The sequence below is a fragment of the Phacochoerus africanus genome, chromosome 11 (assembly GCF_016906955.1).
Source record: "Phacochoerus africanus isolate WHEZ1 chromosome 11, ROS_Pafr_v1, whole genome shotgun sequence".
In the NCBI taxonomy this organism is placed as follows: domain Eukaryota; kingdom Metazoa; phylum Chordata; class Mammalia; order Artiodactyla; family Suidae; genus Phacochoerus; species Phacochoerus africanus.
This window is the reverse complement of record NC_062554.1, coordinates 26,596,306-26,621,945: the sequence shown is the minus strand read 5'-3', so window position 1 is coordinate 26,621,945 and position 25,640 is coordinate 26,596,306. Positions and strand designations below refer to the sequence as shown.

Sequence of the window (25,640 nt, the reverse complement as noted above, 5' to 3'; positions counted from 1 at the left end):
ACTGCTATTTTAAGAATCAGAGAAAGTCCACCAAATGAAATGAAAGATTTTAAAAAGGAGATGAAATAGTTGAGGGCTTCTTGGCTGTAATGAGGTTCAAATTTTAAGACTTTTCACTCAAAAACATCTCGTATTTACAGAGAGCTTTCCAACTTACAGTATTTTCTTATAATTTCTGATTCTCAAAGCAAAAGTGAACAGTGCAGTGAACAATGGTTATGGCTAAGCAATGGGACTACAGGCAATTTCCATTTCCTTCATTTTCTTTTCTTTTCTTTTCTTTCTTTTTTTTTTTAGGCAGTGGGACAAGTGGGGATGATCCGTATCTCTCGATTTTCTACAATGAACATGTTTCATTTACGTAAGGAAGAAAATCAGTTCGTTTTAGGAAAAATCAGCTGTACCAAGGTGCAGAAAAGGAAAGTGAGGCTCTGAGAACTTACATAAGTCGCCACAAAGTGGAAGAACCGGGATTCAGAACCCCTCAAATCTTCTTTTCCCAAACCCACAGCCTTCCCACCTGGACCCCTTCGCTTGTGCAGACACAAGACTCATAAATGTTCAAATTGAGATTAGACTCTTGGGGAAAACTAAGATCAAAATTATTGCGAACCAGGATGGATATGGATAATCCTCTTGTTTGGAGAAGCTACTCATTTAATGCATTACAGCTGGAATTGTGTTCGATTTCCTGAGAAAGTAACCTGAACTTGACCCCAGCCTTTTGAAATTCCCACACTGCGGAGCCGCTTCTCACGATAAACAGGGCAGTTTACTTGGCTCATCCAGCCCTAATTCAGCTTAAAAATTGTACAAATGCATGAGTTCTAACGCTGGTATTCAAAACACATGTTTAGCTGGTGGAATTTAAATAAGGCTCCCTGGCCTCATTTTTGTTAAGGGCAACGCACAGTGGTTAATCCAATAGCCTTGGGTCTGGCTCACCTTTGGATGCCACACAGCAATTCCTTTTCATAACTGTCTAAACTGCAAATCACTGGTTTGGAAGCACGCTCCGAAAACTCCCCTTCCTCCTCCAGTCATTTCCGACTCAAAGAGGGGACCACCAAACATTCTTCATTATACTGCTGCATTCTAGACCTCATGCCCACCCAGAATGCGACCTGCTCTTTTAGCCCGTTGTCTTTAGGCTCCTTCACATTGTCAGCTGCGCTCTGGCTGCACCGCTGATGGACGTGGGTTTCTACGTGAGAGGTGTTCTCTTTCATTTGCGACATGTGCTCCAGGGCTGTGTCCCTTTGGCTCCCTCCCTCCTTCCTGCACCAACTTTTGGCATGTTCCCAGAGAAAGGCAGTAACGTTGACTCTGGGCTAAATAAAACCAGGCCAGGAGGTTTTTCTAGGGGAAAATGTACCGTGCATTTTTAATTTTTTTTGGTCTTTTTGCTATTTCTTGGGCCGCTCCCGCGGCATATGGAGGTTCCCAGGCTAGGGGTCCAATCGGAGCTGTAGCCACCGGCCCACGCCAGAGCCACAGCAACGCGGGATCCGAGCCTCGTCTGCAACCTACACCACAGCTTATGGCAACGCCGGATCCTTAACCCACTGAGCAAGGGCAGGGACCGAACCCGCAACCTCATGGTTCCTAGTCGGATTCGTTAACCACTGCGCCACGAAGGGAACTCCCCGTGCATTTTTTAAAGGAACACATGAGCAATTTGGGGGCTTGGTTGCACCACAGGTTCCCTGCACGGACTGGGAAAACTTCAAGCCCCCTGCACGGACAGGAAGGATGCTGGTGCTGATGGATGACAGGCCTGTAGCAGAGAAGGACCAAGGGGATCCATGGCATCGATGGCTCTGACGTCCTCTTAAAAGAAGATGCTCATGCTTTTTCCGAGAAAGGCTGTTGCCCTGCACTTGCAATGCTTGCATTTGCTCAGGATTCCAAATAACTTGGATTGGGAGAGAAGAGGAGACGCACATAACTTTTTTAGTTAACACTTAATGCTTTGGGGTCCTTTATTTGGCCCAGAGAGTCGGTAATGTGAGTAATACACTGTTTTTGGAAGATAAGCTTGGAAGTTTGAAACAGTTAAATTTGAACACTATGTTTAACCCTGGAACTGCACCCTTTAAAAACAAGCAGATTAACAGAATGTTCTGTTGGCCAGGTACCCACTGAAATTTATAAGGAATTCCAGAAGACACCCAAGTGTGGGCAGGTCTGTTAAGGGCCCCAGAGCCCCTTCCAGATTTCCCATGAGGTGAAAACCTGTCATAATGACACTAAGATATTGCTTGGCTGTTTTTTGTTTGTTTTTTTTGTTTTTTTTGTTTTTTTTTTATCTTTTTCAAGTAAACAGTGGATTTTCTAGCAATGAGTAGAAAACAGATGCCCATGAGAACCTAGGTGTCTTACTGAAGAGATTCAACCGCGTCTAATGTATTCATGAATTATAGTAAAGATGACTATACAGCAGAAGTTAACACAACACTATAAATCAACTCTACTTCAGTAAAATTTTTAAAAATGGGGGAAAAAAAAGACTATACACAAAAAAGAAGAAAAAGAAGGAAGAGGAGAAAGAGAAGGAGCTGTAGTTGTTACCATGTGGCTCAGTGGGTTAAGGACCCAACATTGTCTCCATGAGGACTCGGGTTCGATCCCTGGCCTCACTCAGTGGGTTAAGGATCTGGCGTTGCCTCAAGTCGCAGTATAGGTCACAGATGCGGCTCAGATCCAATGCTGTGTGGCTGTGGTGTAGGCTGACTGCGGCAGCTCCAATTCAACCCCTGGCCTGGGAATTTCCATATGCCACAGGCACAGCCATAAAAAGGAAAAAAGTTAATTCAAAAAAAACATGTATGTATAACTGGGTCACCATGCTGTACAGTAGAAAAAAATTGTATTGGGGAAATAACTATTAAAAAAATAATTTAAAAAATTAATAGAAAAAGAAGACGATGACACTTGTATTAGCCCAGGATAGAAGGGCTGGGTCGAACGCCCCACTCCATGCTTTTATAAAGTATCTACCTACATACCAAGAATAAAATGGCATGAATTTACATTCATAGGTAAATAAAATATTATTAAACAGTTACCACTCTTCCCTCCACTTCTGGGAAGCTAGTAAATCAAATCCCCTATGCTGAAAGGCAAGATTCAGCCAAGACAAAAGCCAAAAAAAAAAAAAAAAAGGCAGGGAACAGGCAGAAAGAGATCCTTTCATTGACAGAAGCCATTTTTAGTCTTTTTCCCAAGCTGGCACTGCCTGAAACATAAGAAAACCATAAAAATCATTAAACTAGTACTTATCAGCTTACATAACTGCAACATTCTGCTAAAGACGGGCTAAAGCAAACAACCCCTCCCTAGTTGCTAGCCTCCAAATGAAAGCAAACCAAAGACAGACCCAAGCTCACAGCCTACCACTGTCAGCAAGGTTCGGTTTGCTCCTAAATCTTCCGAGGTACCTCAAGAGAGAGAAAGGGTATCCTGATCCTCCTGGAAAAAAAAAATACAGGTGGGCAGAGCACAGGCTGGACATCAGGTGTGACATATATAACTCTGATGAGAAATTCACCAGCTACATGACTCCAAATAAAACCGGAAATCTTTGGCAGCAGGCGAGTGTGTGTGAGCTCGTGGGGAGGTAGTGTGTGACAGAGGTCCAAGCTGGTATCTGCGACTAAGGCGCTTTAACCTCTCTCTCTAAGCCCAAGTTTTTATATCACAAATCCCCATATCAGGAGTTCCCATCATGGCTCAGTGGTTAACGAATCCGACTAGGAACCATGAGGTTGCGGGGTTCGATCCCTGGCCTCGCTCAGTGGGTTGGGGATCTGGTGTTGCCGTGAGCTCTGGTGTAGGTCGCAGACTCGGCTCGGATCCCGAGTTGCTATGGCTGTGGCGTAGACCTGTGGCTATAGCTCTGATTAGACCCCTAGCCTGGAAATCTCCATATGCCACAGGTGTGGCCCTAGAAAAGACCAAAAAAAATTTTTTTTTAATTAAAAAAAATAAATCCCCATATCATAAAATGGAGAGAGTAAGTGTAACCAGACACTCCAAGATTTAGCCACAAGCTACCATGACCATCACCTCTGATCCACATTACCTGCAAAGAGTGGAGAGAGAGTTCTAGAAACTGAAAAATCTGAGCAAGTGTTAGGGAAAACAGGTTTCTGAAGCCATTAAAATATATAGATAGTCTACAGAAAAAACATCAAAAGCCAATTTTCAAAATCAAATCAATTGAACTTGGCAAATATACCCCCCCAATTCATCTAGTTAATAATGGCAACTTAAAATAAAAAATGAACTCAATTTGCCTATTACATTAGCAAAGTTTCTAAAATGACTAATGTTGGTCAAAGGGTGGAGAATCAAGCACTATAATGTTTTTATAAAGTTATCTGATATCAGAAGTCATTAAATGCTCACAATTCACCCATTAATATCATTTCTAAATAATAATTCCTAAAGAAGTATGGAAAATTTGATATGCATGCACTATCATTAACAGAAATGATACACTTTCTGAAATATTATACAGCAATAAAAAGGATGGTTATGAAAACAATTAAGCACTGTTGGAAAAAAAGCCTATAATACAATACTACATAAAAAAGCTAAGATACTTAACTGAATATAATCTATGATTATAACATGTGAAAAGGGAGTTCCTGTCATGGCCCAGTGGTAATGAACCCGACTAGTATCCAAGAGGACACAGGTTTGATCTTGGGCCTCGCTCAGTGGGTTAAGGATCCAGAGAGCTGTGGTTTAAGTCACAGATGCAGCTCAGATCTGGCATTACTATGGCTATGGTACAGGCCAGCAGCTACAGCTCTGATTCAACTCCTAGCCTGGGAACCTCCATATGCCACAGGTGCAGCCCTAAAAAGACCAAAAAAAAAAAAAAGTGAAAAGATTAATTTGTACAAGAAAAATGTTAACACTGGTTGTATTAAAAAAAAATAGGGTACTTAAGTGATTTTTTTAGCATCTTTAATTTCTACTTCTGGAAATATGGACAGATTTCTTTGGAAAACAGACATGCATTTGACTAACCTGCCCCCAAACTGCTTTGATAATAATTAGATCGTCCACCGGTTTTCATCTGCACATTCACTTCTATTACAGTTCAGACTGTGCATGAGCCAAGTCAGTACTTCTGGAAATGCTCTGTCTCCACAGTGTGTCAGAGTTAATATCCACATACTTCCTTGTATTTTTTTAAAGCATAATTCTCCATAGAACAACTTGTCCAATTCTCACTTGGTCCTCATTTATATATACTTCCACTTTCAGGTTGAAAGAAAAGGAAGATGGAGCAGGAACAAAACCAGAGCCTTATCCATGGCCGGCTCATGTTCCCTGGAGGTCCCCACCAGCCATCTCAGTAGGGCATGGTCTCCCTAGACCCTCCATCTCCCCAGCCCTACTAGCCCACTCATGAAAAAGGCCAAGATGTACAAGTCCAGAAGGGCTTGACTGGTGGCTTCTCCATGGGGTTTCCCATGAAAGGGGACCATAGCCCACCACACATCTCCCATCCCTTTCAGATCAGAGCAGGTGAGAGAATCGGTAAGCTATGAGGGGTGAGTAATGAAGGCAAGAACTCCAAGGCCTTACTCCTCTTATCTTAAGCTCTATGCTCTTTTGACCTTTCCATCTCTAGGCAAAAAGGAGTGAAGTCTCAACAACGTAATGGGTTGGATCCGAGCACTGGATCAAGGCTGGATCAATATTCACAACATACTGAGCCCCTTTCTGCACCACGGGGCCAGGATATGGACCCCGTGAGCGCAGTCAGAGGCCTCTCCTCCTCTCCAGGAGTCTATGTTGTATTGGCCCAACAGCCTGCAGCTTCCCAGACCATCGCTATTCATGACAAACTGATAACCCATTAAGCACAAGGGAATGTGTCAGTGAAATGAAAAGGAGCCCGGCTCTTCTCTTGGGTCAAAGATAACTTGAACATCACACACTGCTGAGCTTCAGATCCAACCCTTGGAGCTCTGGCCGCATGGAATGTGTCTGAAGCAGGGCTGGTGTGGATGCAACTCTGTTTACCCTGTGAGCCAAAGGGTGCACTGCTGGAGCCATGCTGGCGAGCCAGGGCCAGGCTCACAAAGGCGCCTTGTAGCTCTGGAGCCCGGCCTCAATGGCCTGTCTGTTACCTCTTCTGGGACATTTTGATGTGTCATGTCTATGCAGCTGCCAAGCCTGGCTATCAGCTCAAATCCTTTATATGTTTCTTCTTCTTCCTGACATCATGACCTTGAGATAAATAACACTGCCCACCAATCCCTGCGTGGCCCTCCAGGAAGTGCTCCCCTCTCCCCCTTACCACGCCTTCCACTCACCGCACACCTACTGCCAAATGACGAAAAGCAAAAGGACCCACTGAGGCGTTGCCGTTTGACAAGCAGTAAAAGCCAAGAAGAAGGAAGAAAACCTCATCTGTGGGTATCTTCACTTTCTACCAAGCTGAAGAGGCCGAGTTAAACGATTAGGCACAAACGTGAATCACCACAAAGCAAACTCTGGTATGATTCCGACATAAACTTCATGGGTTATTTAACGCTAGTAAATCAACAAGGTGCTAAGACCAGAGATGTGAAAATGTGCTTTTCCTCTTCAAACCTGATAGCTTTTATCATACTGAGTACAGTGAGTCAGACAAATACCATATGATACCACTTACAGGTGGAATCTGAAACATGATAGAAGTGAACTTATTTACAAAACAGAAGCAGACTTACAAAGACGACACACGGATGGTTACCAAAGGGGAGGAAGGGCAGGAGGCAGAGATCAGGAGTTTGAGATGAACACACTACTATAGATAAAACACATGGTCAGCAAGGACCTACTTACAGCACAGAAAACTCTACTCAATGTCCTGTAAGAACCCATAAGGGAAAAGATTCTGAAAAAAGGAATCTCTTTGCTATATACCCCAAATTAACACAGCACTGTAAATTAACTATGCTTCAATAAAGACATTTTTTTTAAAGTTAAAAAAAAATTGATAGTTTTTGTTTAAATTTCCTATTGGCTTAAGAAACTATAAACGGGTAAGAACAAGCTCCCCCTACCCCAGCCAGGTCCCATCTTGATTCCCCAGTGGGGTCAGACTATGCCATCCAACTTCCGCCCATCAGAGGCCTAAAGGCTGGTACACTGCTTCACAGCCGCCAATCCCCACCTAATGCAGGACAATGTGTCAGCAGCTGGGAAGTAAGTGGCGAGCAGATCGGCCGGCTCGCTCTCTGCCAAGGCCCAGGCCCTCCCTTTTCAGAAGATGGGCAGCCGAAGTATGCCCTGCACACAGCTGCTGGGGTCGCAAGGGGAAACCTCAGCTTATTTGATGTAGAAATAGATAAACAGCGCCCTTGGTGAGAAGAAGAAAGACATATCCCATAGTAGGCAGTGGCTCCGTGTCTTCTCTCATGCTCCAGGCTTTCCCCAGGCAAGGCTCAACAACATCTAGATGCTGGCAATTCCCAAATTTGTTATCTCCAGACCCAATTTCTCTGCTGAGAGCTTGTTTTCCAACTGCCTTTTTTCCAATTGCCCATATCCAGTCAATCATTAAGTGAGGTCCTTTCTATTTCTTGTAGCAAATAGCTCCCCTATACCTAAGGCCTCAAGTTAGGCCACCTTGACCAATTCTTCTCTGGACAATTGAACCTGTCCCTGAAGGTCCTCATGGCTTCCAGTCTCTCTTTCCTCAATTCATCCTTTGCTGCCATTGAAGTCGGCCTATTTTTATTTATTTATTTATTTATTTTGGTCTTTCGTCTGTTCAGGGCTGCACTCATGGCATATGGAAGGGTCAAATTGGAGCTGTAGCCAGTGGCTTATGCCACAGCCACAGCCACACCAGATCCAAGCCGTGTCTGCAACCTACACCACAGCTCACAGCAATGCCGGATCCTTAACTCATTGAGCGAGGCCAGGGATTGAACCTGTGTCCTCATGGTGCTGGTCAGATTCATTTTCACTGAGCCACGATGGGAACTCCTAAAGATAGCCTATTAAGTATCAACAGAGTCTCTACTTAAAAACAGTGATCTCCTAACTGTTCATGGATAAATTCTAAATTCAACTGCCCTGTCCAAACACATCTTTTGCCACTTCTCCCCCGACCCGATCCCACCAGGGCTCTGCATTATTGCAACGTATGCCAGGCAAGATCTCCCAAACTTTATGTCAGAAGATGTGACATCTCCCCTGCAGAGGACCTCCCACGACTTCACCTCCACCCCCACAACCCTCATTTACTCTTCAAGACCCAACTCAAAGGTCACCTCCTCTGTGAAGCCCTCCCCAAGCCCTTCGGTTGTGAGTCATACTACCCATCCTGGTTCCCTAATGCTCTCCATGCATTTCTATCCTAAAATAGCATACGACACCGCAAGGATCTGTTCAGATGCTGGTTTCCCCGAGACAAGGCTCCAGGACCTTGAAGGCAGGAACCATATCTTTATCTCTGAACCAGGTACAGGGCTGTGCAGAGTACACACTCAGTAAGTGCTATTAAATCCATCAGTCAGTCATAAGAGGAGTTAGGGCAATGAAGGGAAAATTTTTAACAGGAGACTTGAGCCCAGCTCCAGCTGCTTCAGAGTCACATACTATGGGCATTTTTTTTTACCTCTCCAGGCTTTAGTTTCTCATCGGTTGAATAAGGGAGTTGGGCCATATGATTTCTATGGTCCCTTTAACTCCTCTGTTCTAGAATTTAGACTACCTTTTCCTTTAAAATTGACAATGAAGAAAGACTCCACAGGGTGTGGAGAAAAGGGACCCCTCCCCTACACTGCTGGTGGAATGTAAACTGGTACAATCACAATGGAAAAGAGTATGGAGGTTCCTTAGAAAACTCAATATAGAACTACCATATGATCCAGCAATCCCACTCCTGGGCATATATTCGGACAAAACTACAATTCAAAAAGATACGTGTATCCGTATGTTCACAGCGGCACTATTCACAGTAGCCAAGACATGGAAACAACCTAAATATCCATCGACAGAGGAATGGGTTAAGAAGATGTGGTACATACATACATACAATGGGGTACTATTCAGCCATAAAAAAAGAACAAAATAATAACATTTGCAGCAACATGGATGCAACTACAGATTATCATACCAAATGAAGAATGTCAGAAAGACAAATATTATATCACTTGTATGTGGAATCTAAAATGTGGCACCGATGAACCTATCTACAGAACAGAAACAGACTCACAGACATGAAGGAGAGACTTGTGGTTGCCAAGAGGGAGGGGGAGGGAATAGGATGGACAGGGAGTTTGGGGTTAGTAGATGCAAACTATTACATTTAGAATGGATAATCGATGAGGTCCTACTGTATAGCACAGGGAACTATATCCAATCTTTTGTGATGGAACATGATGGAAGATAATGAGAAAAAGAATTCATATATGTATGTATGACTGGGTCATTATGCTGTACAGTAAAAATTGGCAACGTGGTAAGTCAACTATAATTTAAAAATTTAATAATGAACAAATAAATAAAATACGACATAAACGAGCATATCTACAACACAGAAACAGACTCACAGACATAGAGAACAGACTTGTGATTGCCAAGGGGTAAGGGGGAGGGAGTGGGATGGATGGGGAGTTTGGAGTTAGTAGATGCAAACTATTACATTTAGAATGGATAAGCAATGAGGTCCTACTGTACAGCCCAGGGAACTGTATCCAGTCTCTTGGGATGGACCATGATGGAAGATAATATAACAAAAAGAATGCATATACATGTATGACTGGGTCATTTTGCTGTGCAACAGAAACTGGCATAACAGTGTAAAACAACTATACTTTAATAAAAAAGAAAAAAAAAAAAGAAAGGCTCTATAATACCCCACGGTAATAATATGTTCCAGGAGGTTGGACACTCTCCACAAAGCCAGCCAGGAAAACTGCTGCTCTGCCAGGCCACTAGGCCAAGCTCCCAAGTACAGCCAGCTCCTCCTCTAAACTCATAAATTCCCAACTCCTTCTGTTGCATTTGGAGAAAAATCCCCAACTGCCCTCTTCTCTGTTTCAGTCTACATATTTTGCCCAAAAGGTGGCTTATAAAATATTACACAGAAGAAAAAAAAAAAAAAAACCTGATGACAAAAACCTAACGTGACTTGAAAGTAATGAGTGCTAAAAACATGAGTTAAACAACTAGGTTTACTGTGGAAAATAGGACGATGGTTTCTCAAAAAAAGTAAAACTAGAATGACCACATGACCCAGCAATTCCATTCTCCCCATATGAAAAAAACAGAAACATTAATTCAAAGAGGTAAAATGCCCCTCAATGTTCAAAGCAGCATTATTTACAATTACCAAGATGCAGAAGCAACACAAGTGTCCATCAACAGACAAATGGATGAAGATGTGGTATATGCACACACACACATGCACGCACACAAAATAGACTACTACTCAGCCATAAAAAGAATGAAATTTTGCCATTTGCAGCCATATGGATGAACCTTGAGAATATTCAGCTTTGTGAAATAAGTCAGAGAAAGAAGTACCGTATGATATCACTTATATGTGGAATCTAAAAAATACAACAAACTAGTGAATATAACAAAAAAGAAGCAAACTCACAGATACAGAGAACAAACTCATGGTTACCAGTGGGGAGAGGGGAAGTTTTAAGAATTAAGAGGTATAAACGATGAGATATAAAATAAGCTGGAGTTCCCGTCGTGGCGCAGTGGTTAACGAATCCGACTAGGAACCATGAGGTTGCGGGTTCGGTCCCTGCCCTTGCTCAGTGGGTTAACGATCTGGCGTTGCTGTGAGCTGTGGTGTAGGTTGCAGACGCGGCTCGGATCCCGCGTTGCTGTGGCTCTGGTGTAGGCCTGCAGCTACAGCTCCGATTCGACCCCTAGCCTGGAAACTACCATATGCCGTGGGAGCGGCCCAAGAAATAGCAACAACAACAACAACAAAAAGACAAAAAAAAATAAAATAAAATAAGCTACAAGGATATTCTGTATAACAGAGGGAATATAGCCAATATTTGATAATACTAAATAAAGTAGAACCTTTAAAAACTGTTGGTCACTATATTGTACATCTGTAATACACATTAATATCAACTATACCTCCATTAAAAAATTATTTTAAAAAAATTGTATAAAGCCTCTAGGTTTGATAATCACCTGGTTACCCCATATTCTGGGGGTGGCTGGTACCTCAGGACGGCCACTTCTGTCCTCGCAGGCTGGGGCGCAGGGTAAGGCTTGACCATCTCATGGAGCACCCCCGGGTGCTGGTCGCTGTAGAAAAGTCCATGCTCCTGGGTCTTGCTGACCGGGGACATCATCTGCTTGGCCTTGAAGGGGTACTCGGGGGGAGGACCTCGGGGGTCCAGCACTTTGGCTGCAGGCTGGGCTGGGGAGGGCCCCCCGCCCGCCTTGAACCCCTTTCCGTTCCCTGAGCCAGGGAGGTGTTGCTTCGCTCCGTTCCTCTCCAACGACAGCTGCATGATCCTCTCGCTGAGCGAGCGGACGTGGCCCTGCTTGAGTTCCTTCAGCGCCTCGTCCTTGTGCGCCTGTCCGCTGTTGGCGCGGTTCACCGTGGGCCTGCCCTCCGTCCGGGCCTTCTGACTGGCACCCGCTGCCATGTAGTAACCATGACCCACCGCCCCAGGCTGCGGCTGCGGCGGCGGCGGTGGCGGCGGCTGCTGCCCGCGGAAGAACTGCGACTGCGCTTTGGCCTCCTCGTACGTGGGCAGCTCCTCGTTGTTCTGCTGAGGCTGCGTGGACCGGACCTGTTTCTCCATCACCGCGTTGTCCACCTGGTGTTCCTGACCCTGCGGCTCCTGGCGTGCCGACTGGTAGACCATTTGTGGGTCTTCTTGAGTAAGGTTTTCCGTGGAAGAAAAGGTGTTGGTGGGGTGGGCTGGTCCTGCACTCCCTGTGGCCTGGTGCTGAATGGCCAGCAAGTTCATGTTCTCGGTCGGGGTGCCATACCGCAGTTGCTCCTGGATCAGCCGCTGTAACACTGTTCCAGCTGCCGCATCCTCGGAACCTCTCATTTCCACCTCTGAGATCCTCGGGAAGTTCGGGGAGTGGAAGTTACAAAGGGGATCCTCAACTGGAAGATAAACATGGGAAAAAAGGTATCAGGCTGTTCCACGGGAATATAGGTCATGCCGTTCGGGGTGAATAAGGAACTTTCTAATGAAAGTGGCCTTTAAAGATTTCAAATCCACCATCACCCCCATTCACCCTGCAGTTTCTCAGGCAAGCGTTCCTCGGATTCAAAGTGTCTCTGCTATTCCCGGTTCCCTCGCCTCCTGCTTCCTCCTAGACCGTACTTGGGATTTCAGGACCTGTCTTTCCTTTAAGCTCCCCACCAGCCCTCTCTTTGCATCACATAAACGGATCAAGTCTTTCCCATCTAAAAAAAAAAAAAAAACAAAAAAAAACAAAAAAACAAGCAACAAGCAAAAACCCAAACCATGCAGCAACATGGACAGACCTAGAGATCATCCTACCAGGTGAAGTAAGCCAGACAGAGAAAGACAAATACCAGATGATATCACTTATCTGTAGAATCTTTTTAAAAAGAGATACAAATGAACTTATATACAAAACAGAAACAGACTCACAGACATAGGAAACAAATTTATGGGAAAGGGAGGAGGTGAGGCAGGGATTGAGATTAAAATACACACAGTACTATATATAAAATAGCTAAGTAACAAGGACCTACTGTATAACACAGGGAACTCAACATCTTGTAATAATCTATAATGGAAAAGAATCTAAAAAAGAATATATGTGTATATATGTATGTATATACATATGTATTATATATGTATAACTGAACCACTTTGCTGCACACCTGAAATGAACACATCGTAAATCAATTATACTTTAATTAAAAAAAAAGAGGACTTCCCGTCATGGCGCAGAGGAAACAAATCCGACTAGAAACCATGAGGTTGCAGGTTCGATCCCTGGCCTCGCTCAGTGGGTTAAGGATCTGGTGTTGCCATGAGCTGTGGTATAGGTCACAGACACGGCTCGGATCTGGCATTGCTGTGGCTGTGCCGTAGGCTGGCAGCTGTAGCTCCCATTAGACCCCTAGCCTGGGAACCTCCATATGCCACGGGTGCAGCCCTAAAAAGAAAAAAGACAATAAATAAATAAATAAATAAATAAATAAAACGACCTTTCCTGCCCTACGTAAGCCTCTGACTCCAGCCTGCATCTCTCCTTCCCTTCTCTCCTAATTGTCCTCAGAAGGCAATCGACACTTGCCGCCTCCACCTTCCAAACGCTCCATCCACTACTCTCCCTACCGCTCTGCTTAGTAACCACTCCTGGGGAGAACTTCCTGGCATAACTTTTCTGCAGTTTTTGGCAGGTAGATCACCCCCTCCTTGAAATGCTCTCCTCGCTCGGCATCCAGGCCACCCCATGGTTCTGGATCCTGCTTCTCTGCACACTCCGCCTCTGGATCCCTTTTCTCCACCTGCCCCTTAAATCCTAGTGTTCCCCACAGCTCTGCCCTGAGCGCTCTCCCCGCCTCACCCGACACAGTCCCACCACATCCACGCTCGTCTGCAACCACTGACTCGTGGTCCACACATCGACCACCACCAGCCGATGGCCCCCAAGTCCTCCAAACTCAGTGTGTCTTCCTCACCCCCCAACACTCTCCCACCCAACCAACCCCTGTGCCCCTGCCCCCTCTGCTCTTAGCCAAGCCAGAAACTTGGGAGTTTTCCAAAATCCCTTCCTCTCCCTTGCCCCAACATCCAGTCAATTCTACCTCCGAAAGGAAACATTTCTCCCAACTCTCCCCTTTATTCTGGTGTCAGTTCATTATTAATAACCACACTACAACCACGAGAACCATGTTTAAGGTACAAATGATGTGCCATATATTGCACTGAATTCTCTCATTATTTAGTTTAGCCCACACATAATCCTAGGAGGCAGGTATGAATTCTCCCATCTTATAGATGAGAAGAGAGGGATTTTTTAATTATTTATTAATTTATTATTTAAGTTCCATCTTTTGAATTTAATTTTAATTTTAGGTTGGAGTATAGTTGATTTACAATGTCATGTTAGTTTCAGGTGTACATCAAAGGGATTCAGTTATACATATACATCCATCCACTCTAGGAGAGAGGTTGAGAGAAGGTCCATCACTGAGGTCACAGAGACAGGAAGAGACAGATCCAGACCTGACTCATCCACAAGGAAATCTGTGTTCACTCGGGATTACGAACCATCAGAACTTCATCCCCAAACCCCTCTCCCTCCTCTATTTCCCTGATACTAGTTTTTCTCCTACTTCCAAGCTCATCCCTCAACTTCCACCTGTCTTTCGCACGGCCCTGAAAGATTGTTCAAACAGGAAAACTTAAGCACTGGCACTCCTCTGCATAAAACTCCTCAACAATTAATTACAGGATGAAACTGACATTCCATCATGGGGTGTAGCAGGCACTGCTTTTCCTACCCAGCAATGTTTCTTTCATGCCACCACCGCCTCCCTCACTGGCAACCCCTTGGAGTTCAAGTTCCACCAATACCTAAGAACACAGAATTCCCAGACATGCTAGCTCTATGCGGCCTCGAGGACTCTGCTCCCATGCGTCCCTCTGTCTAGAAAGATGCAGCTCATCTTGTCTTCCTGGGAAATTCCTAGACATGCTTTGGGTGATGAGTGCAAAGCTACCTTTGAAGCAAGCCCTTCCTGCCGCAGCCCAGCAGGCTGGAGTCCTCCTTCTCCAATGTCCGAGCCCCATTGCTGAATCTCCCTTAGAGCAATGATCACAGTGGATGGCAATGATTTATATACACAAGACTCTCAACCACTTAAAGGCAAAGGTCATGCCTCTGGGTCTCCCTAGTGTGTAATGGGAGGTCAAACATTTAACCAGTAAAAGAATATCTGGGTGCCATGAAGTACATAAGTTACCCCATTTCATAATCATACAGGAACGTATACATGGAGGAGGCTGAACTAGCCTAACTCAAAGCAGCCTTCAATTCTACAATTTTCACTTCTACCGTTTCATGCAATGATGGTTCTATGTTTTCATATATACATACAACATAGCATTTTCCTCCAAACCATCTTTCTTGCCTTTTTTCTTCTATAAATGCTACCCTCATCATAAGAGTCATCCGGGTAGAAATTTCAGATTCAGTTTTGACCCTTTTGCCTCCTTTGCTCCATACATTTAATCAAGGGTCAAGCTAGTTTTTCAGTCCACAGTGAAATGAGAAAAAATGGAAGTAGTAAGATATGCTTATAAGATATATAAACACACATATACTCATAACCACACACATATACGTGGGTGTGTATACACAGACACATGTAATTAGGTTTACTATCTTTTTTGGGCAAGGGTTGCTGTCAAGGATTACATCCCTCTTACTCTTTCCAGTCTTAAAATATGAGAACAAGCAATGGGGGCTGACATTTTTAGTGTCTCCGTAATGGTAAAACTGCAGCCCTGGCTTCCGTGGCCCCAGTCACTCTCCGGGTTCTACTCCCCTAACCCACTACCTGAATGTCCTAACTTGCCTACGATCACTTGCCTCTGGCCTCTTCTCCTTTTAATCAATACTGTACTTATTATCTGTCTTCCTCTACTAGAATTCGAGCACGGGAGGGCAAAGACTTGTATGCTTTGTTCACGTGCTGCATCCCCAGTGCCGGGAACACTGCTACCTCACTATTCAGAAGGCATTCAGGAAAGCACTGAGGGGGGTGGGGCAGGGGAGGGGTAAATTAGGATCTGAGATGAACAGATGCACACTACTCCATATGAAATAGATAAGCAACAATGTCCTACTGTATAGCACAGGAACTATACTCAGTATCTTGGAATAACCTATAATGGAAAAGAATCTGAAAAAGAATATATGACTGTATAACTTTGCTATATACACAATGCCGTATATTAACTCTACCTCATCTTTTTAATGGCTTAAAAAAAAAGAAGTAATTGCCAAGTAAAGAACTTTGCAGAATGGTTCCCTAAGCTCAATTCTGATGTACCCCAAAATCAAGCCTGCAAGATCTAAGGCAAACTACTTAGGTTCTCTGAACTTCCTGCCCCTGTATGATGGTCAGGCTTCATGCTGCCTCACAGGACAGAGGGTGGACTAAAGTCAAACTTATTCATCTTCAAAGAATGTATAGGGTAACTGAGATATAAACCCAAAGTTCAACTTTTTTTTTTTTTTGCCTTTTTAGGGCCACACTGGAGGCACATGGAAATTTCCAGGCTAGGGGTCGAATCAGAGCTTCAGCTGCCGGCCTACACCACAGCCACAGCAACGCCAGATCTGAGCTGCATCTGTGACCTACACCATAGCTCATGGCAACGCCAGATCCTTAACCCATTGAGCAAGGCCAGGGATCGAACCCATGACGTCATGGATACTAGTCGGATTCGTTTCTGCTGAACTACAACAGGAACTCCTAACAATAAAAACTTTTAAACAACAAAAATGGATCACTGAAAGTCCACACAAGACGAACTGCCAAATAACTGTAATATTTGAGGAACAATCAAAAGAAAGAGGGAAAAAAAAGAGTGGGTTGAGCTGGGCCATCACTCACTCTACAAATACCACATGCCGAGCTGTTATATTCAGGCCTCTGACAGGTGCTGGTTTAGGACAATAAAGTGGAGAGTCCTTACCCTCAGGGCTTAATGAAACAAGCAAATTCAAATAAAAATCAACATTTTAAAATAGAATGAATAAAATTCAAATTAAAATCAAAATGTATTTCCAAAGGAAAATGACTTTTTTGGGAATAAGAAAAGGAATGGGAGTCTTAAGCATGAAAACTACTGAGTTCCCTTTTCAAAAGTGTATTTGGCAAGAACCCTGAATCCTACTATAAAGTGTTTTAAAGATTCCTTCATGGTTTAACCAATCTCTTAAGCCCTGAAAAATAGGCAGGAAGTTTTTGCAAAGGTGGCAGTTCCTTCCCAACTATAGTTTTGAATTTCACCAAATTTCTGAATCATTTGCAAAAAGAGGTAAAAATGAAAGCCAAGAAGAAAAAAGGAAATGAAACATTTGGGAAAAGAGTACAAAAGAGTATTTAGGAAAGAGAGAAAAATTAGGGAATAAATGGCATGATTCTGAAGTTCCTACAAACTGAGGAACTCTATCTGTTGAGAGAGTCAGGTAAAATTGTCTATTAACACCTTGTTAATATTTAACAAACATTAAAAACAAGGCACTTACCAATAAAGAGACAATCGATAATCCAATACGCTGATTTTTTTTTTTTTTTTGCCTTTTTAAGGCTGCACTTGCAGCATATGGAAGTTCCCAGGCTAGGGGTCAAATCCGAGCTTCAGCTGCTGGCCTATGCCAGAGCCACAGCAACGCCAGATCCAAGCCGCCTCTGTGACCTATGCTGCAGCTCACGGTAAGGCCATGTCCTTAACACACTGAGCCCGTGCCCTCATGGATGCTAGTTTGTTACCCACCGAGCCACAGTGGGAACTCCCAATATGCTGATTTTTAAAACGAGGATAGAGAAAAAATTACGCAAAGAGCTAAATATGAGAAACTGAACATCGTTCTGCTTTTCCAACCCAAGTGCCAGTACAAGAACTTACCAACTTTTTCCCTGATGCTATTGTTTGCCTCCACTGTCAAAGCAGATGCCTCATGCCTCCCAGAATAGAGCGGAAAGTCTGGGAAAAAGTAGTTGGGGTCTTCCAGAACCTGGACGGGACTACTGGGGCTGTAACAGGCAGGCGGGGGACCTGGGGGCAAAAGCAAAGCGCACTTGAGTGTCGGTAAAGTCCGCCCCGCCCTACTCACGCCGGCCGAGCTCCCACGCGCATTTCCACGAGCAGTGGCAGCTCTGTCTTTTCGATTCATAAAATTCCAAAGTTACTATTCAGAACCATCACACGTCTAGCCAGCCACCAAAACAACCCAGGACGTCACAATAACAATTTTCAAGATACGCTGAGTGAAGGCAGGGACGCTGTCACACAACCCTGATCCCAGGGCAGCAGCAAAAACACCGACCGACCTTGGACCTGGCCAAGTTCGCAGTGGTCACGTTCGGAACCATCCAGGTGGAAGACAGAAAGGAGGGAGGCTCCGGGGAGGCCGGGAAAGGCCAACTAAAACGGGAAGTGCAGCTGTCTCTTGGAACAGCGGAAAGATACAGAGTGGCCAGGCCACGTGTGAGCAAGGGCCCGGCCCAGCCCAGGACAGAGCGCTCAGCCCACTCTAAGGTTTCTGGGGCCCCGTGTGGCCGTGTGAGGCTGGGTCATGGGTTCTGGCCCTCTGCCAAGCACTGGCCTCTCAGCTCCAGTGTTTCTGCTTCACACACAAACCAAAGTGCAACTCCTGTTTCAATTAAACGTGACGCTGTGTTCAATCCTACAGTCACTGAATATGAGATATCATGACAGTGACACTGATATGGCCCACACAACATCGTGGGAACACTCCGCACGATGGATCTGGGCTGTCGGCCCTCTCTGCACGGATTTCTCTGCGTGGGCACCAAGCCGAAGGCTCTTTTTTGGCAAAAGTAACTTAGTTTACTCCGGGGAAAGAGTCATGATATTCAAAAATAAATAAATAAAAATCCTTGCCCCAAAGATAATTCCATTAGAAGAAAAATAGGAGTTCCCGTCATGGCTCAGCGGAAACGAATCCGACTAGGAACCACGAGGCTGCGGGTTTGATCCTGGCCTCGCTCAGTGGGTTGAGGATCCGATGTTGCCGTGAGCTGTGGTGTAGGTCGCAGACACGGCTTGGATCTGGCGTGTCTGTGGCTGTGGTACAGGCCAGCGGCTGCGGTTGCAATTCGACCTCTAGCCTGGGAACCTCCATATGCCGAGGGTGCAGCCCTAAAAAAGAAAAAAAAAAAGAAGAAGAAGAAGAAAAATAATGTTTTTCAGCCATCACTTCAAACTAGTCATTGGAAATGTCTTGCTTAGGTCTGTGATCTACCGATTTCCCATTAGACCAAAGCTAGCAATAAGCAACTAATTATGCTGAGAGGCCGTAAAATGGAAATTTACTCATCTTCTTCCTAAGTCTCTTGACCTCAACACAAAAAATAATATTCGCATGTGTGCTCACAGGTCTCAGAGGCAGGTTTGGTCTAGAGAGAAGAAGAAAGATTATGACAACTAGAATATTTGTCTTCTGACATTAAAACAAATAAAGCAGCTGTGACTGAGGTCTTGATAAATACAGAGGATGAATGACATCCTATATAAAGATCAGCCTAAAATTACAGTTCCAATGCCTGTGACAGTACCTGTCAGCATTTTCTGTTTGGCCAACCTGCAAGAACTACCCTGGAAAGACACTCAGCCCCTCCAGGGCCTCGTCCTCTACATCTCTAAATCTAAGTCTACGGCTAAAATTAGGAATCACTGATGGCCTGGATTCTAAGGCAAATCCTGGCCTGGCTCCTACTTCAGGCAGGTGGAAAATGTTGGCGGAAAGTTGGAAAGATGCACGGAGCAACCTTAGAATCACCTGGGGGAACTGTGACGATGTCAGTACCCAGGCTTTTCCCAGACCTCGAATCAGAACCTCCAGAACAGGGCCCGGGCCTCTGTATTTTATAAAGCTGTCCATGTGATTCTGGCACACAGATAACGTCAGGAAGCCCAAAGCTCGAGGGAGAACCGTGCACACAGGCAAAGAAACAAAACAGCACAAACACACCCTGTGCACCCTTGGCCCCTCCCCGACCAAATCAGAGTCAGGGAGGGGTGAGGACCCACGTACTTCAGTAAAGAAAGTGCAACAGATAAACATTATTATATATAAAATCGATAAACAACAAGGACCTACTCGATAGCACAGGGAACTATATTCAAGAGCTTGTAATAACTTATAATGGAAAAGAATCTAAAAGGAAAAATATGTATATATAACTGAAACACTTTGCTCTACACCTAACACTAACACAGCATTGTAAATCGACTATAATTCAATTTTTTTTTAAAGTGTGGTGTTCTGGGGAGTCCCCATCATGGCTCAGTGGTTAACGAATCCGACTAGGAACCATGAGGTTGTGGGTTCAATCCCTGGCCTCATTCAGTGGGTTAAGGATCTGGCGTGGCCGTGAGCTGTGGGGTGGGTCGCAGACGCAGCTCGGATCCGGAGCTGCTGTGGCTGTGGTGTAGGCTGGCAGCTGTAGCTCTGACTCAACCCCTAGCCTGGGAACCTCCATATGCCACGGGTGTGACCTCAAAAAGCAAAAAATAAAAATAAAAAAAATAAAAATGAAACAAAGTGTGGTGTTCTCGTACATGGATCTGGGACAGAAAAGGCACATGCCAGCAGATTACAACTTTGGGCCATTCTGTCTAGTCATGGGACTAAAATTTCCAAGTGATAATAGAGGATAAACTGCCAATAAAACTGAGGCCTAAGAATCTATATGTCTATATGCATGAGTGTATAAAGGAGTGTGCAGGAGAGGTGTGAGATACAACCCAGATTTCAACACGGAACCCAGGTAAGACGCCTGCACGAAGCCTTTCCTACTCACCAGGATGTGGGTGTCAACTGCTCTTCCACACCTTATCCAACAGCCTGCCGAGTGGGGGATAGGCTCAAGGGCTCCAGGCTCCAGAGCCCTGTACAGAGAGCAGGGCTTTAAGCGGGGGATATGAGCACAGAGGGCACCAAAGATGTGCCACCTGTCACCACTTCTTCTGCAGGCCTCAGTATTACGAAATTACTAATGCACTTCACACGTGTGCGAGCATGTGCACACACACACACACACGCACACACGCACACACACACACACCCCTATGCAGACCGAAGGACAGGACACCCAAATCCATATCAACAGTCATTTAAGACTTGGTGGTGCACACACTGATGGAGCGTTCTGCTCCCACTGCTGCATCCTTTCCTCGGAGGTGAAGAGAGAAGGCGGCTGAAGAGGTGATCAAACAGGCCTTCCAGAGAGACGGGCCCAGGGGTCATCTCTCTGCTAAGCCAAGAGACAGCCACTCGAGCTCCCTCGGCACTGCTACGCCCTAAGGGAATCATCTCACTTCTAGTTCCCTCTCTTATAAGACAAGGTCAGTGACCAAAAAATGAGCATCACGGGGTCTGCATGAGATTCCTGGGTTACACGGAATGTAAGAGGGGCACCATCTCCAGTCCCACAATCTCTCCCTTCCTGTTCTAGCTCAGGATCTTCATTAGGAACTCTGGTAGCACCACTTGAGTCTGTTTTTATTTTTATTTTATTATTTTTTTTTTCTTTTTAGGGTCGCACCCATGGCATGTGAAAGTTCCCAGGCTAGGAGTCTGTGATCTATAGCACAGCCACGGCACCGCCAGAACCTTAACCCGCTGAGCAAGGCCAGGGATCGAACCTACATCCTCAGGGATACTAGCCCGATTCTTAACCACTGAGCCACAACGGGAACTCCTGAGTCTGTCTTCTTATGCAAAACACCCAGCACATACTCTAACCCAGAGGGTCGAGGATACTGGAAATCAGAAACTGGACATCGATACCAACTCGAGCAGAGCTGTGGTTTTCCTGCAGTTCTCCATCCCCAGGGAGGATGAGCTGGGAGAGGAGGTCCCGCTGTGGCACAGCGGAAACAAATCGACTAGTAACCATGTGGATGAAGGTTTGATCCCTGGCCTCCCTCAGTGGGTCAGGGACCCAACAATGCAGTGAGCTGTGGTGTAGGTCACAGACGTGGCTTGGATCCCACGTTGCCATGGCTGTGATATAGGCCAGCAGCCATAGCTCTGATTCGAGCCCTAGCCTGGGAACCTCCATATGCCTCGGGTGCAGACCTAAAAAGCCAAAAAAAAAAAAAAAAAAGAGCTGGGAGACACCTGGACACCACCCCTAGCCGGTGAGAGCTGCAAGGCCTGGCTGGGGCCCTGGCCTCAGTGACAGTGTGGTTTTTAGGGGCGTCCACAGTGGACCAGCAATCCTACCAGCTCAGTGCTGTGTCATCTGTGCATGGAGCTGCCTTTCGGGGCTTCATACACACCATTTCCCTGTAAGTTTCTCTTGACTTGGTAACCTGCAGGTACCTTCTTCTAAACCAGACCTTCATCTAAGGACCACAGCTCACCCCACTGAGTGGGCAGCATGGCAGAAGCAACAGAAAAGCAGCCCAGGAGTTCCCGTCGTGGCGCAGTGGTTAACGAATCCGACTAGGAACCATGAGGTTGCGGGTTCGGTCCCTGCCCTTGCTCAGTGGGTTAACGATCCGGCGTTGCCGTGAGCTGTGGTGTAGGTTGCAGACACGGCTCGGATCCCGCGTTGCTGTGGCTCTGGCGTAGGCCGGTGGCTGCAGCTCCGATTCAACCCCTAGCCTGGGAACCTCCATATGCCGCAGGAGCGGCCCAAGAAATAACAACAACAACAACAACAAAAGACAAAAAAAAAAAAAAAAAGAAAAGAAAAGAAAAGCAGCCCAGGGTCTCCCTCGGGGCAGGGGTCTTGTCGCCCCTGGGTCCCCACTGGAAGGGGACATCCGTTTATGAACTTTTGAAACTCCAGTTTGAGGGTTCGCTGTCTCTGCCTTATACTGGCGATGACCCATTTCACCCAGAATGTTCCTTTTTCTTTGCAACAACTGCATGTCATTTGTCAACAAGAAGAATCCTTGCTTCTCTCTCTACCAGCGTGACTGCTTTGGGCTGGCGTCTACAGCATGGAAACTTCCTTCCCATTACGGTTTTACGCGCTTACTTTCTTTGGAACTGTCCAGAGGCCTTTAAGTAATGTGACCCCGGACAAGGCTTTTTTTCCCTCACTCCTCAGTAGCCATAACAAAGGCCTCATTGTTGAAGGAAAAATGAATCAGGGAAAACGAAGCGAGATTCCTGGGGGAGGCGAGAGGCACCAGAACCCGGGTCACCTGCTCATTGGCTTCGCCTCCACTGTAACTAGTTTGTTCCCTAAGATCTGAGACCAAGTCCACAGACAGACCAAGAAAACAGGCTCAGAGGTTCCTGCAGGTGTAAACACCGGAGGACATTCAAACTGTCACCCCACTATCACCTGGCACTCACCCAGCTGCGAGTCACCCGTCCTTAAACTCCACGGCCGGCATGTCATTGCCTTGCCCATGGCCATTTTCGCTATAGCTTCAAGTTCAAATTCTGTCTGGTTTTCAAGGTTTTCAAATTCTGTCCACAATCAGACCCCTCCCAGCCGTCACCAGCCTCGCGGGTCCCCTCAGTATCCCAGCAGCCCGTGCACATGTCACCCTCATTCTCCAAGGTCCAGCTGGGAATGGCATCCTCCAGTTTCACATTCCCTGACCCAAGTCCTTTAAAGTTCACCCCAGTACAGCTTACCTCCCCCAGAACACCTCCCCCTGCACTGGCCTGCCTTCCGCCAATGGCCACAGCAATTATGATCGGAATCACACATCTTAACCCTTAAACATCAACTGCCTAGTAGTGTGCAAAACAGTCATTTAATATGGGCTGGTGCTCCTGCCCTGGCGAAGCTTGGAGGCAGCACCGTATGTGTACCTGTTACTCTCTATACGGGATATATGTTCTCTGAGAGATGGAGAACTCGGCATAGTCCCTGAGATGGTCTCACTATCATGCTGAAAGAAGAGGTACCCTCCAAAGCCTGTCTCTGAGAGTTCCCACGATTCCCTGGACCTCTCTGTCCCCTGAGATGAGGGAGCACTCGCTCTCCCCTTGGCAGCTGGCAGCAGTGCCCTGGGGTCTGCAGCAGGCCAGGCACCCACTCCTCACAGCCTCCTCTTGCTGCAAAAGAATTCCCAGGTGTCATTGCGCCAAAGTGCAAAATTTCCTGCCAGCTCCATCGAAGCCAAAACCACTGAATGCCTTTGAAAACAATTTCACTGTTGAGATTAGAATAACCTCCTCTAACTTCATAACAAGAGTTTTTAACCACAGCAACAAATAATTCTGTGGCTTCTACCTTCCCTTTCAAAGAGCTAAGGAATTTGCTGAGTGTGCCAGCATCCTCAAACTTAAATGGAAGCAACCAAGCCTTCTGATTCTGGCAGAGCTGGAGGTTTTTCCGGGGGCCAGATGCCCTAGAAGCCCTGTTTAGAAGGAGTGTGGAGATCTCACAACCAGTATCTGAAAAATAAGGGCTAGTCTGTGTGCTCTTATGTGGCCCTCATGTGATGCCAAGCTCTCTCGATGGCATAGGCCACACACACTCTTGAACCTGAGGCCTGAGGGACGTGAACAGGTCATGACACCCCCGCTCCATGAACACCTGCACGCAGTAAACACATTTAGAAAGGAAACAAGGGGCGTTCCGTTCGTGGCTCAGCGGTAAAGATCCCTCCAGACTAGTATGCATGAGGTTGCAGGTTCAATCCCCAGCCTGGTTCAGTGGGTTAAGGATCCGGCATTGCCATGACCTATGGTGTATGTCGAAGATGCAGCTCAGATTCTGCATTGCTGTGGCTGTGGTATGAGCTGGGAGCTGCAGCTCCGATTGGACCCATAGCCTGGGAAGTTGCACATGCAACAGTGCGGCCCTAAAAAAAAAAAAAAAGCAAAAATTTTAAATTTTTTTTAAAAAATAAAAGGGAAACAGGAATTCCAACACTAAACTGAGAGCACACATCTCAATACACCTTCTTACTCACTTTCCCTAAGGAACCATAAAAAACCAAGACAGGGGTGGAGAGAGGTGGGAGCAAGAAGGTCTCCAAACTTCTCAACCTCTATGCGGTATGATCCTCCTGGGCACCAAACTTGAATTTGGGTCCCTGGACCAGTCCATCCCCTGCAGAAGACAAGCAAAATAAATACACCAATGCCTGTTTAATTTAGACTCTCTCCAAGTGGAATCTGTGATAAATCACTTGATCTAAAGTTCTGTGAAATTTAACTCTGCAATGCTTATTTTGAAATAGCTCTCAGACATTATCAGTGTGAACCAAAATGCAGAAGGTATGTCTAACCTTTAAAGTAACAATTGAGTTCATCTGGGCGCTATGCTGGGAAGTGTAAGTAACAAAGCCAGGACTGAGACCATCTGGGGACTCAGGATTAGTATGATTTGGTTCCACAGACAATGGGCACACAACCACCCAAATTTCACTGCAGAGTAAGTGCTCTGTTAAAGGGACACAAAGCTTTGGAGGCTCCGGAGTCATTCGTTACTACCTATTAACTGACGGAAGTGATCCCGAGCTGCAATGACAAGGAGAGACTCTGGAGCTGAACTGGAGAAAAGGGGGAGGCTGTCCCTCTGCAGCGGGATGAGCAGAGGAGGCTGGAGAGGAACGGGCAGCCCAAAACAAGGCAAAGGAGAAGCACAGGCGCTGCATCATCCCAGCGTTTGGCTTCATAAAGGGATGGGGAATTCACAGACACAGGCGTTTAGGTAAGGAGGGGAATGCAGCTCAATCCGCAGGCCCAGAATCCAGTATTTAAGGGCGCTTTTTAAAAGCCTATAGAGTTATCATATGATCCAACAATCCCACTCCTGGGCATAGAGCCAGAGAAAAGTCTAATGTGAAAAGATCCATGCACCCTAATGTTCACAGCAGCACTACGCGCAATAGCAAAGATTCAGAAACAACCTAAATGTCCACCAACAGGTGAATAAAGAAGATACGATACCT

The 25,640-nt window shown here is 45.6% G+C and overlaps 1 protein-coding gene across 5 annotated transcripts in view; it reads right to left on the bottom strand.

Moving 5' to 3' along the window:
• The window catches only part of AMOTL1 (angiomotin like 1), a 167,423-nt gene that overhangs the window by 61,032 nt on the left and 80,751 nt on the right, over positions 1-25,640 (bottom strand). For 3 of the 5 annotated variants that reach the window (XM_047751812.1, XM_047751811.1, XM_047751813.1), the window contains 2 exons: positions 17,646-17,795; positions 11,185-12,121 (listed from right to left, as the gene is read on the bottom strand). In XM_047751812.1, the coding sequence (XP_047607768.1) occupies positions 11,185-12,121; positions 17,646-17,795 (1,087 nt within the window). The remainder of the gene's footprint in view (positions 1-11,184; positions 12,122-17,645; positions 17,796-25,640) is intronic. The other 2 variants (XM_047751814.1, XM_047751815.1) reach the window with 1 other exon arrangement.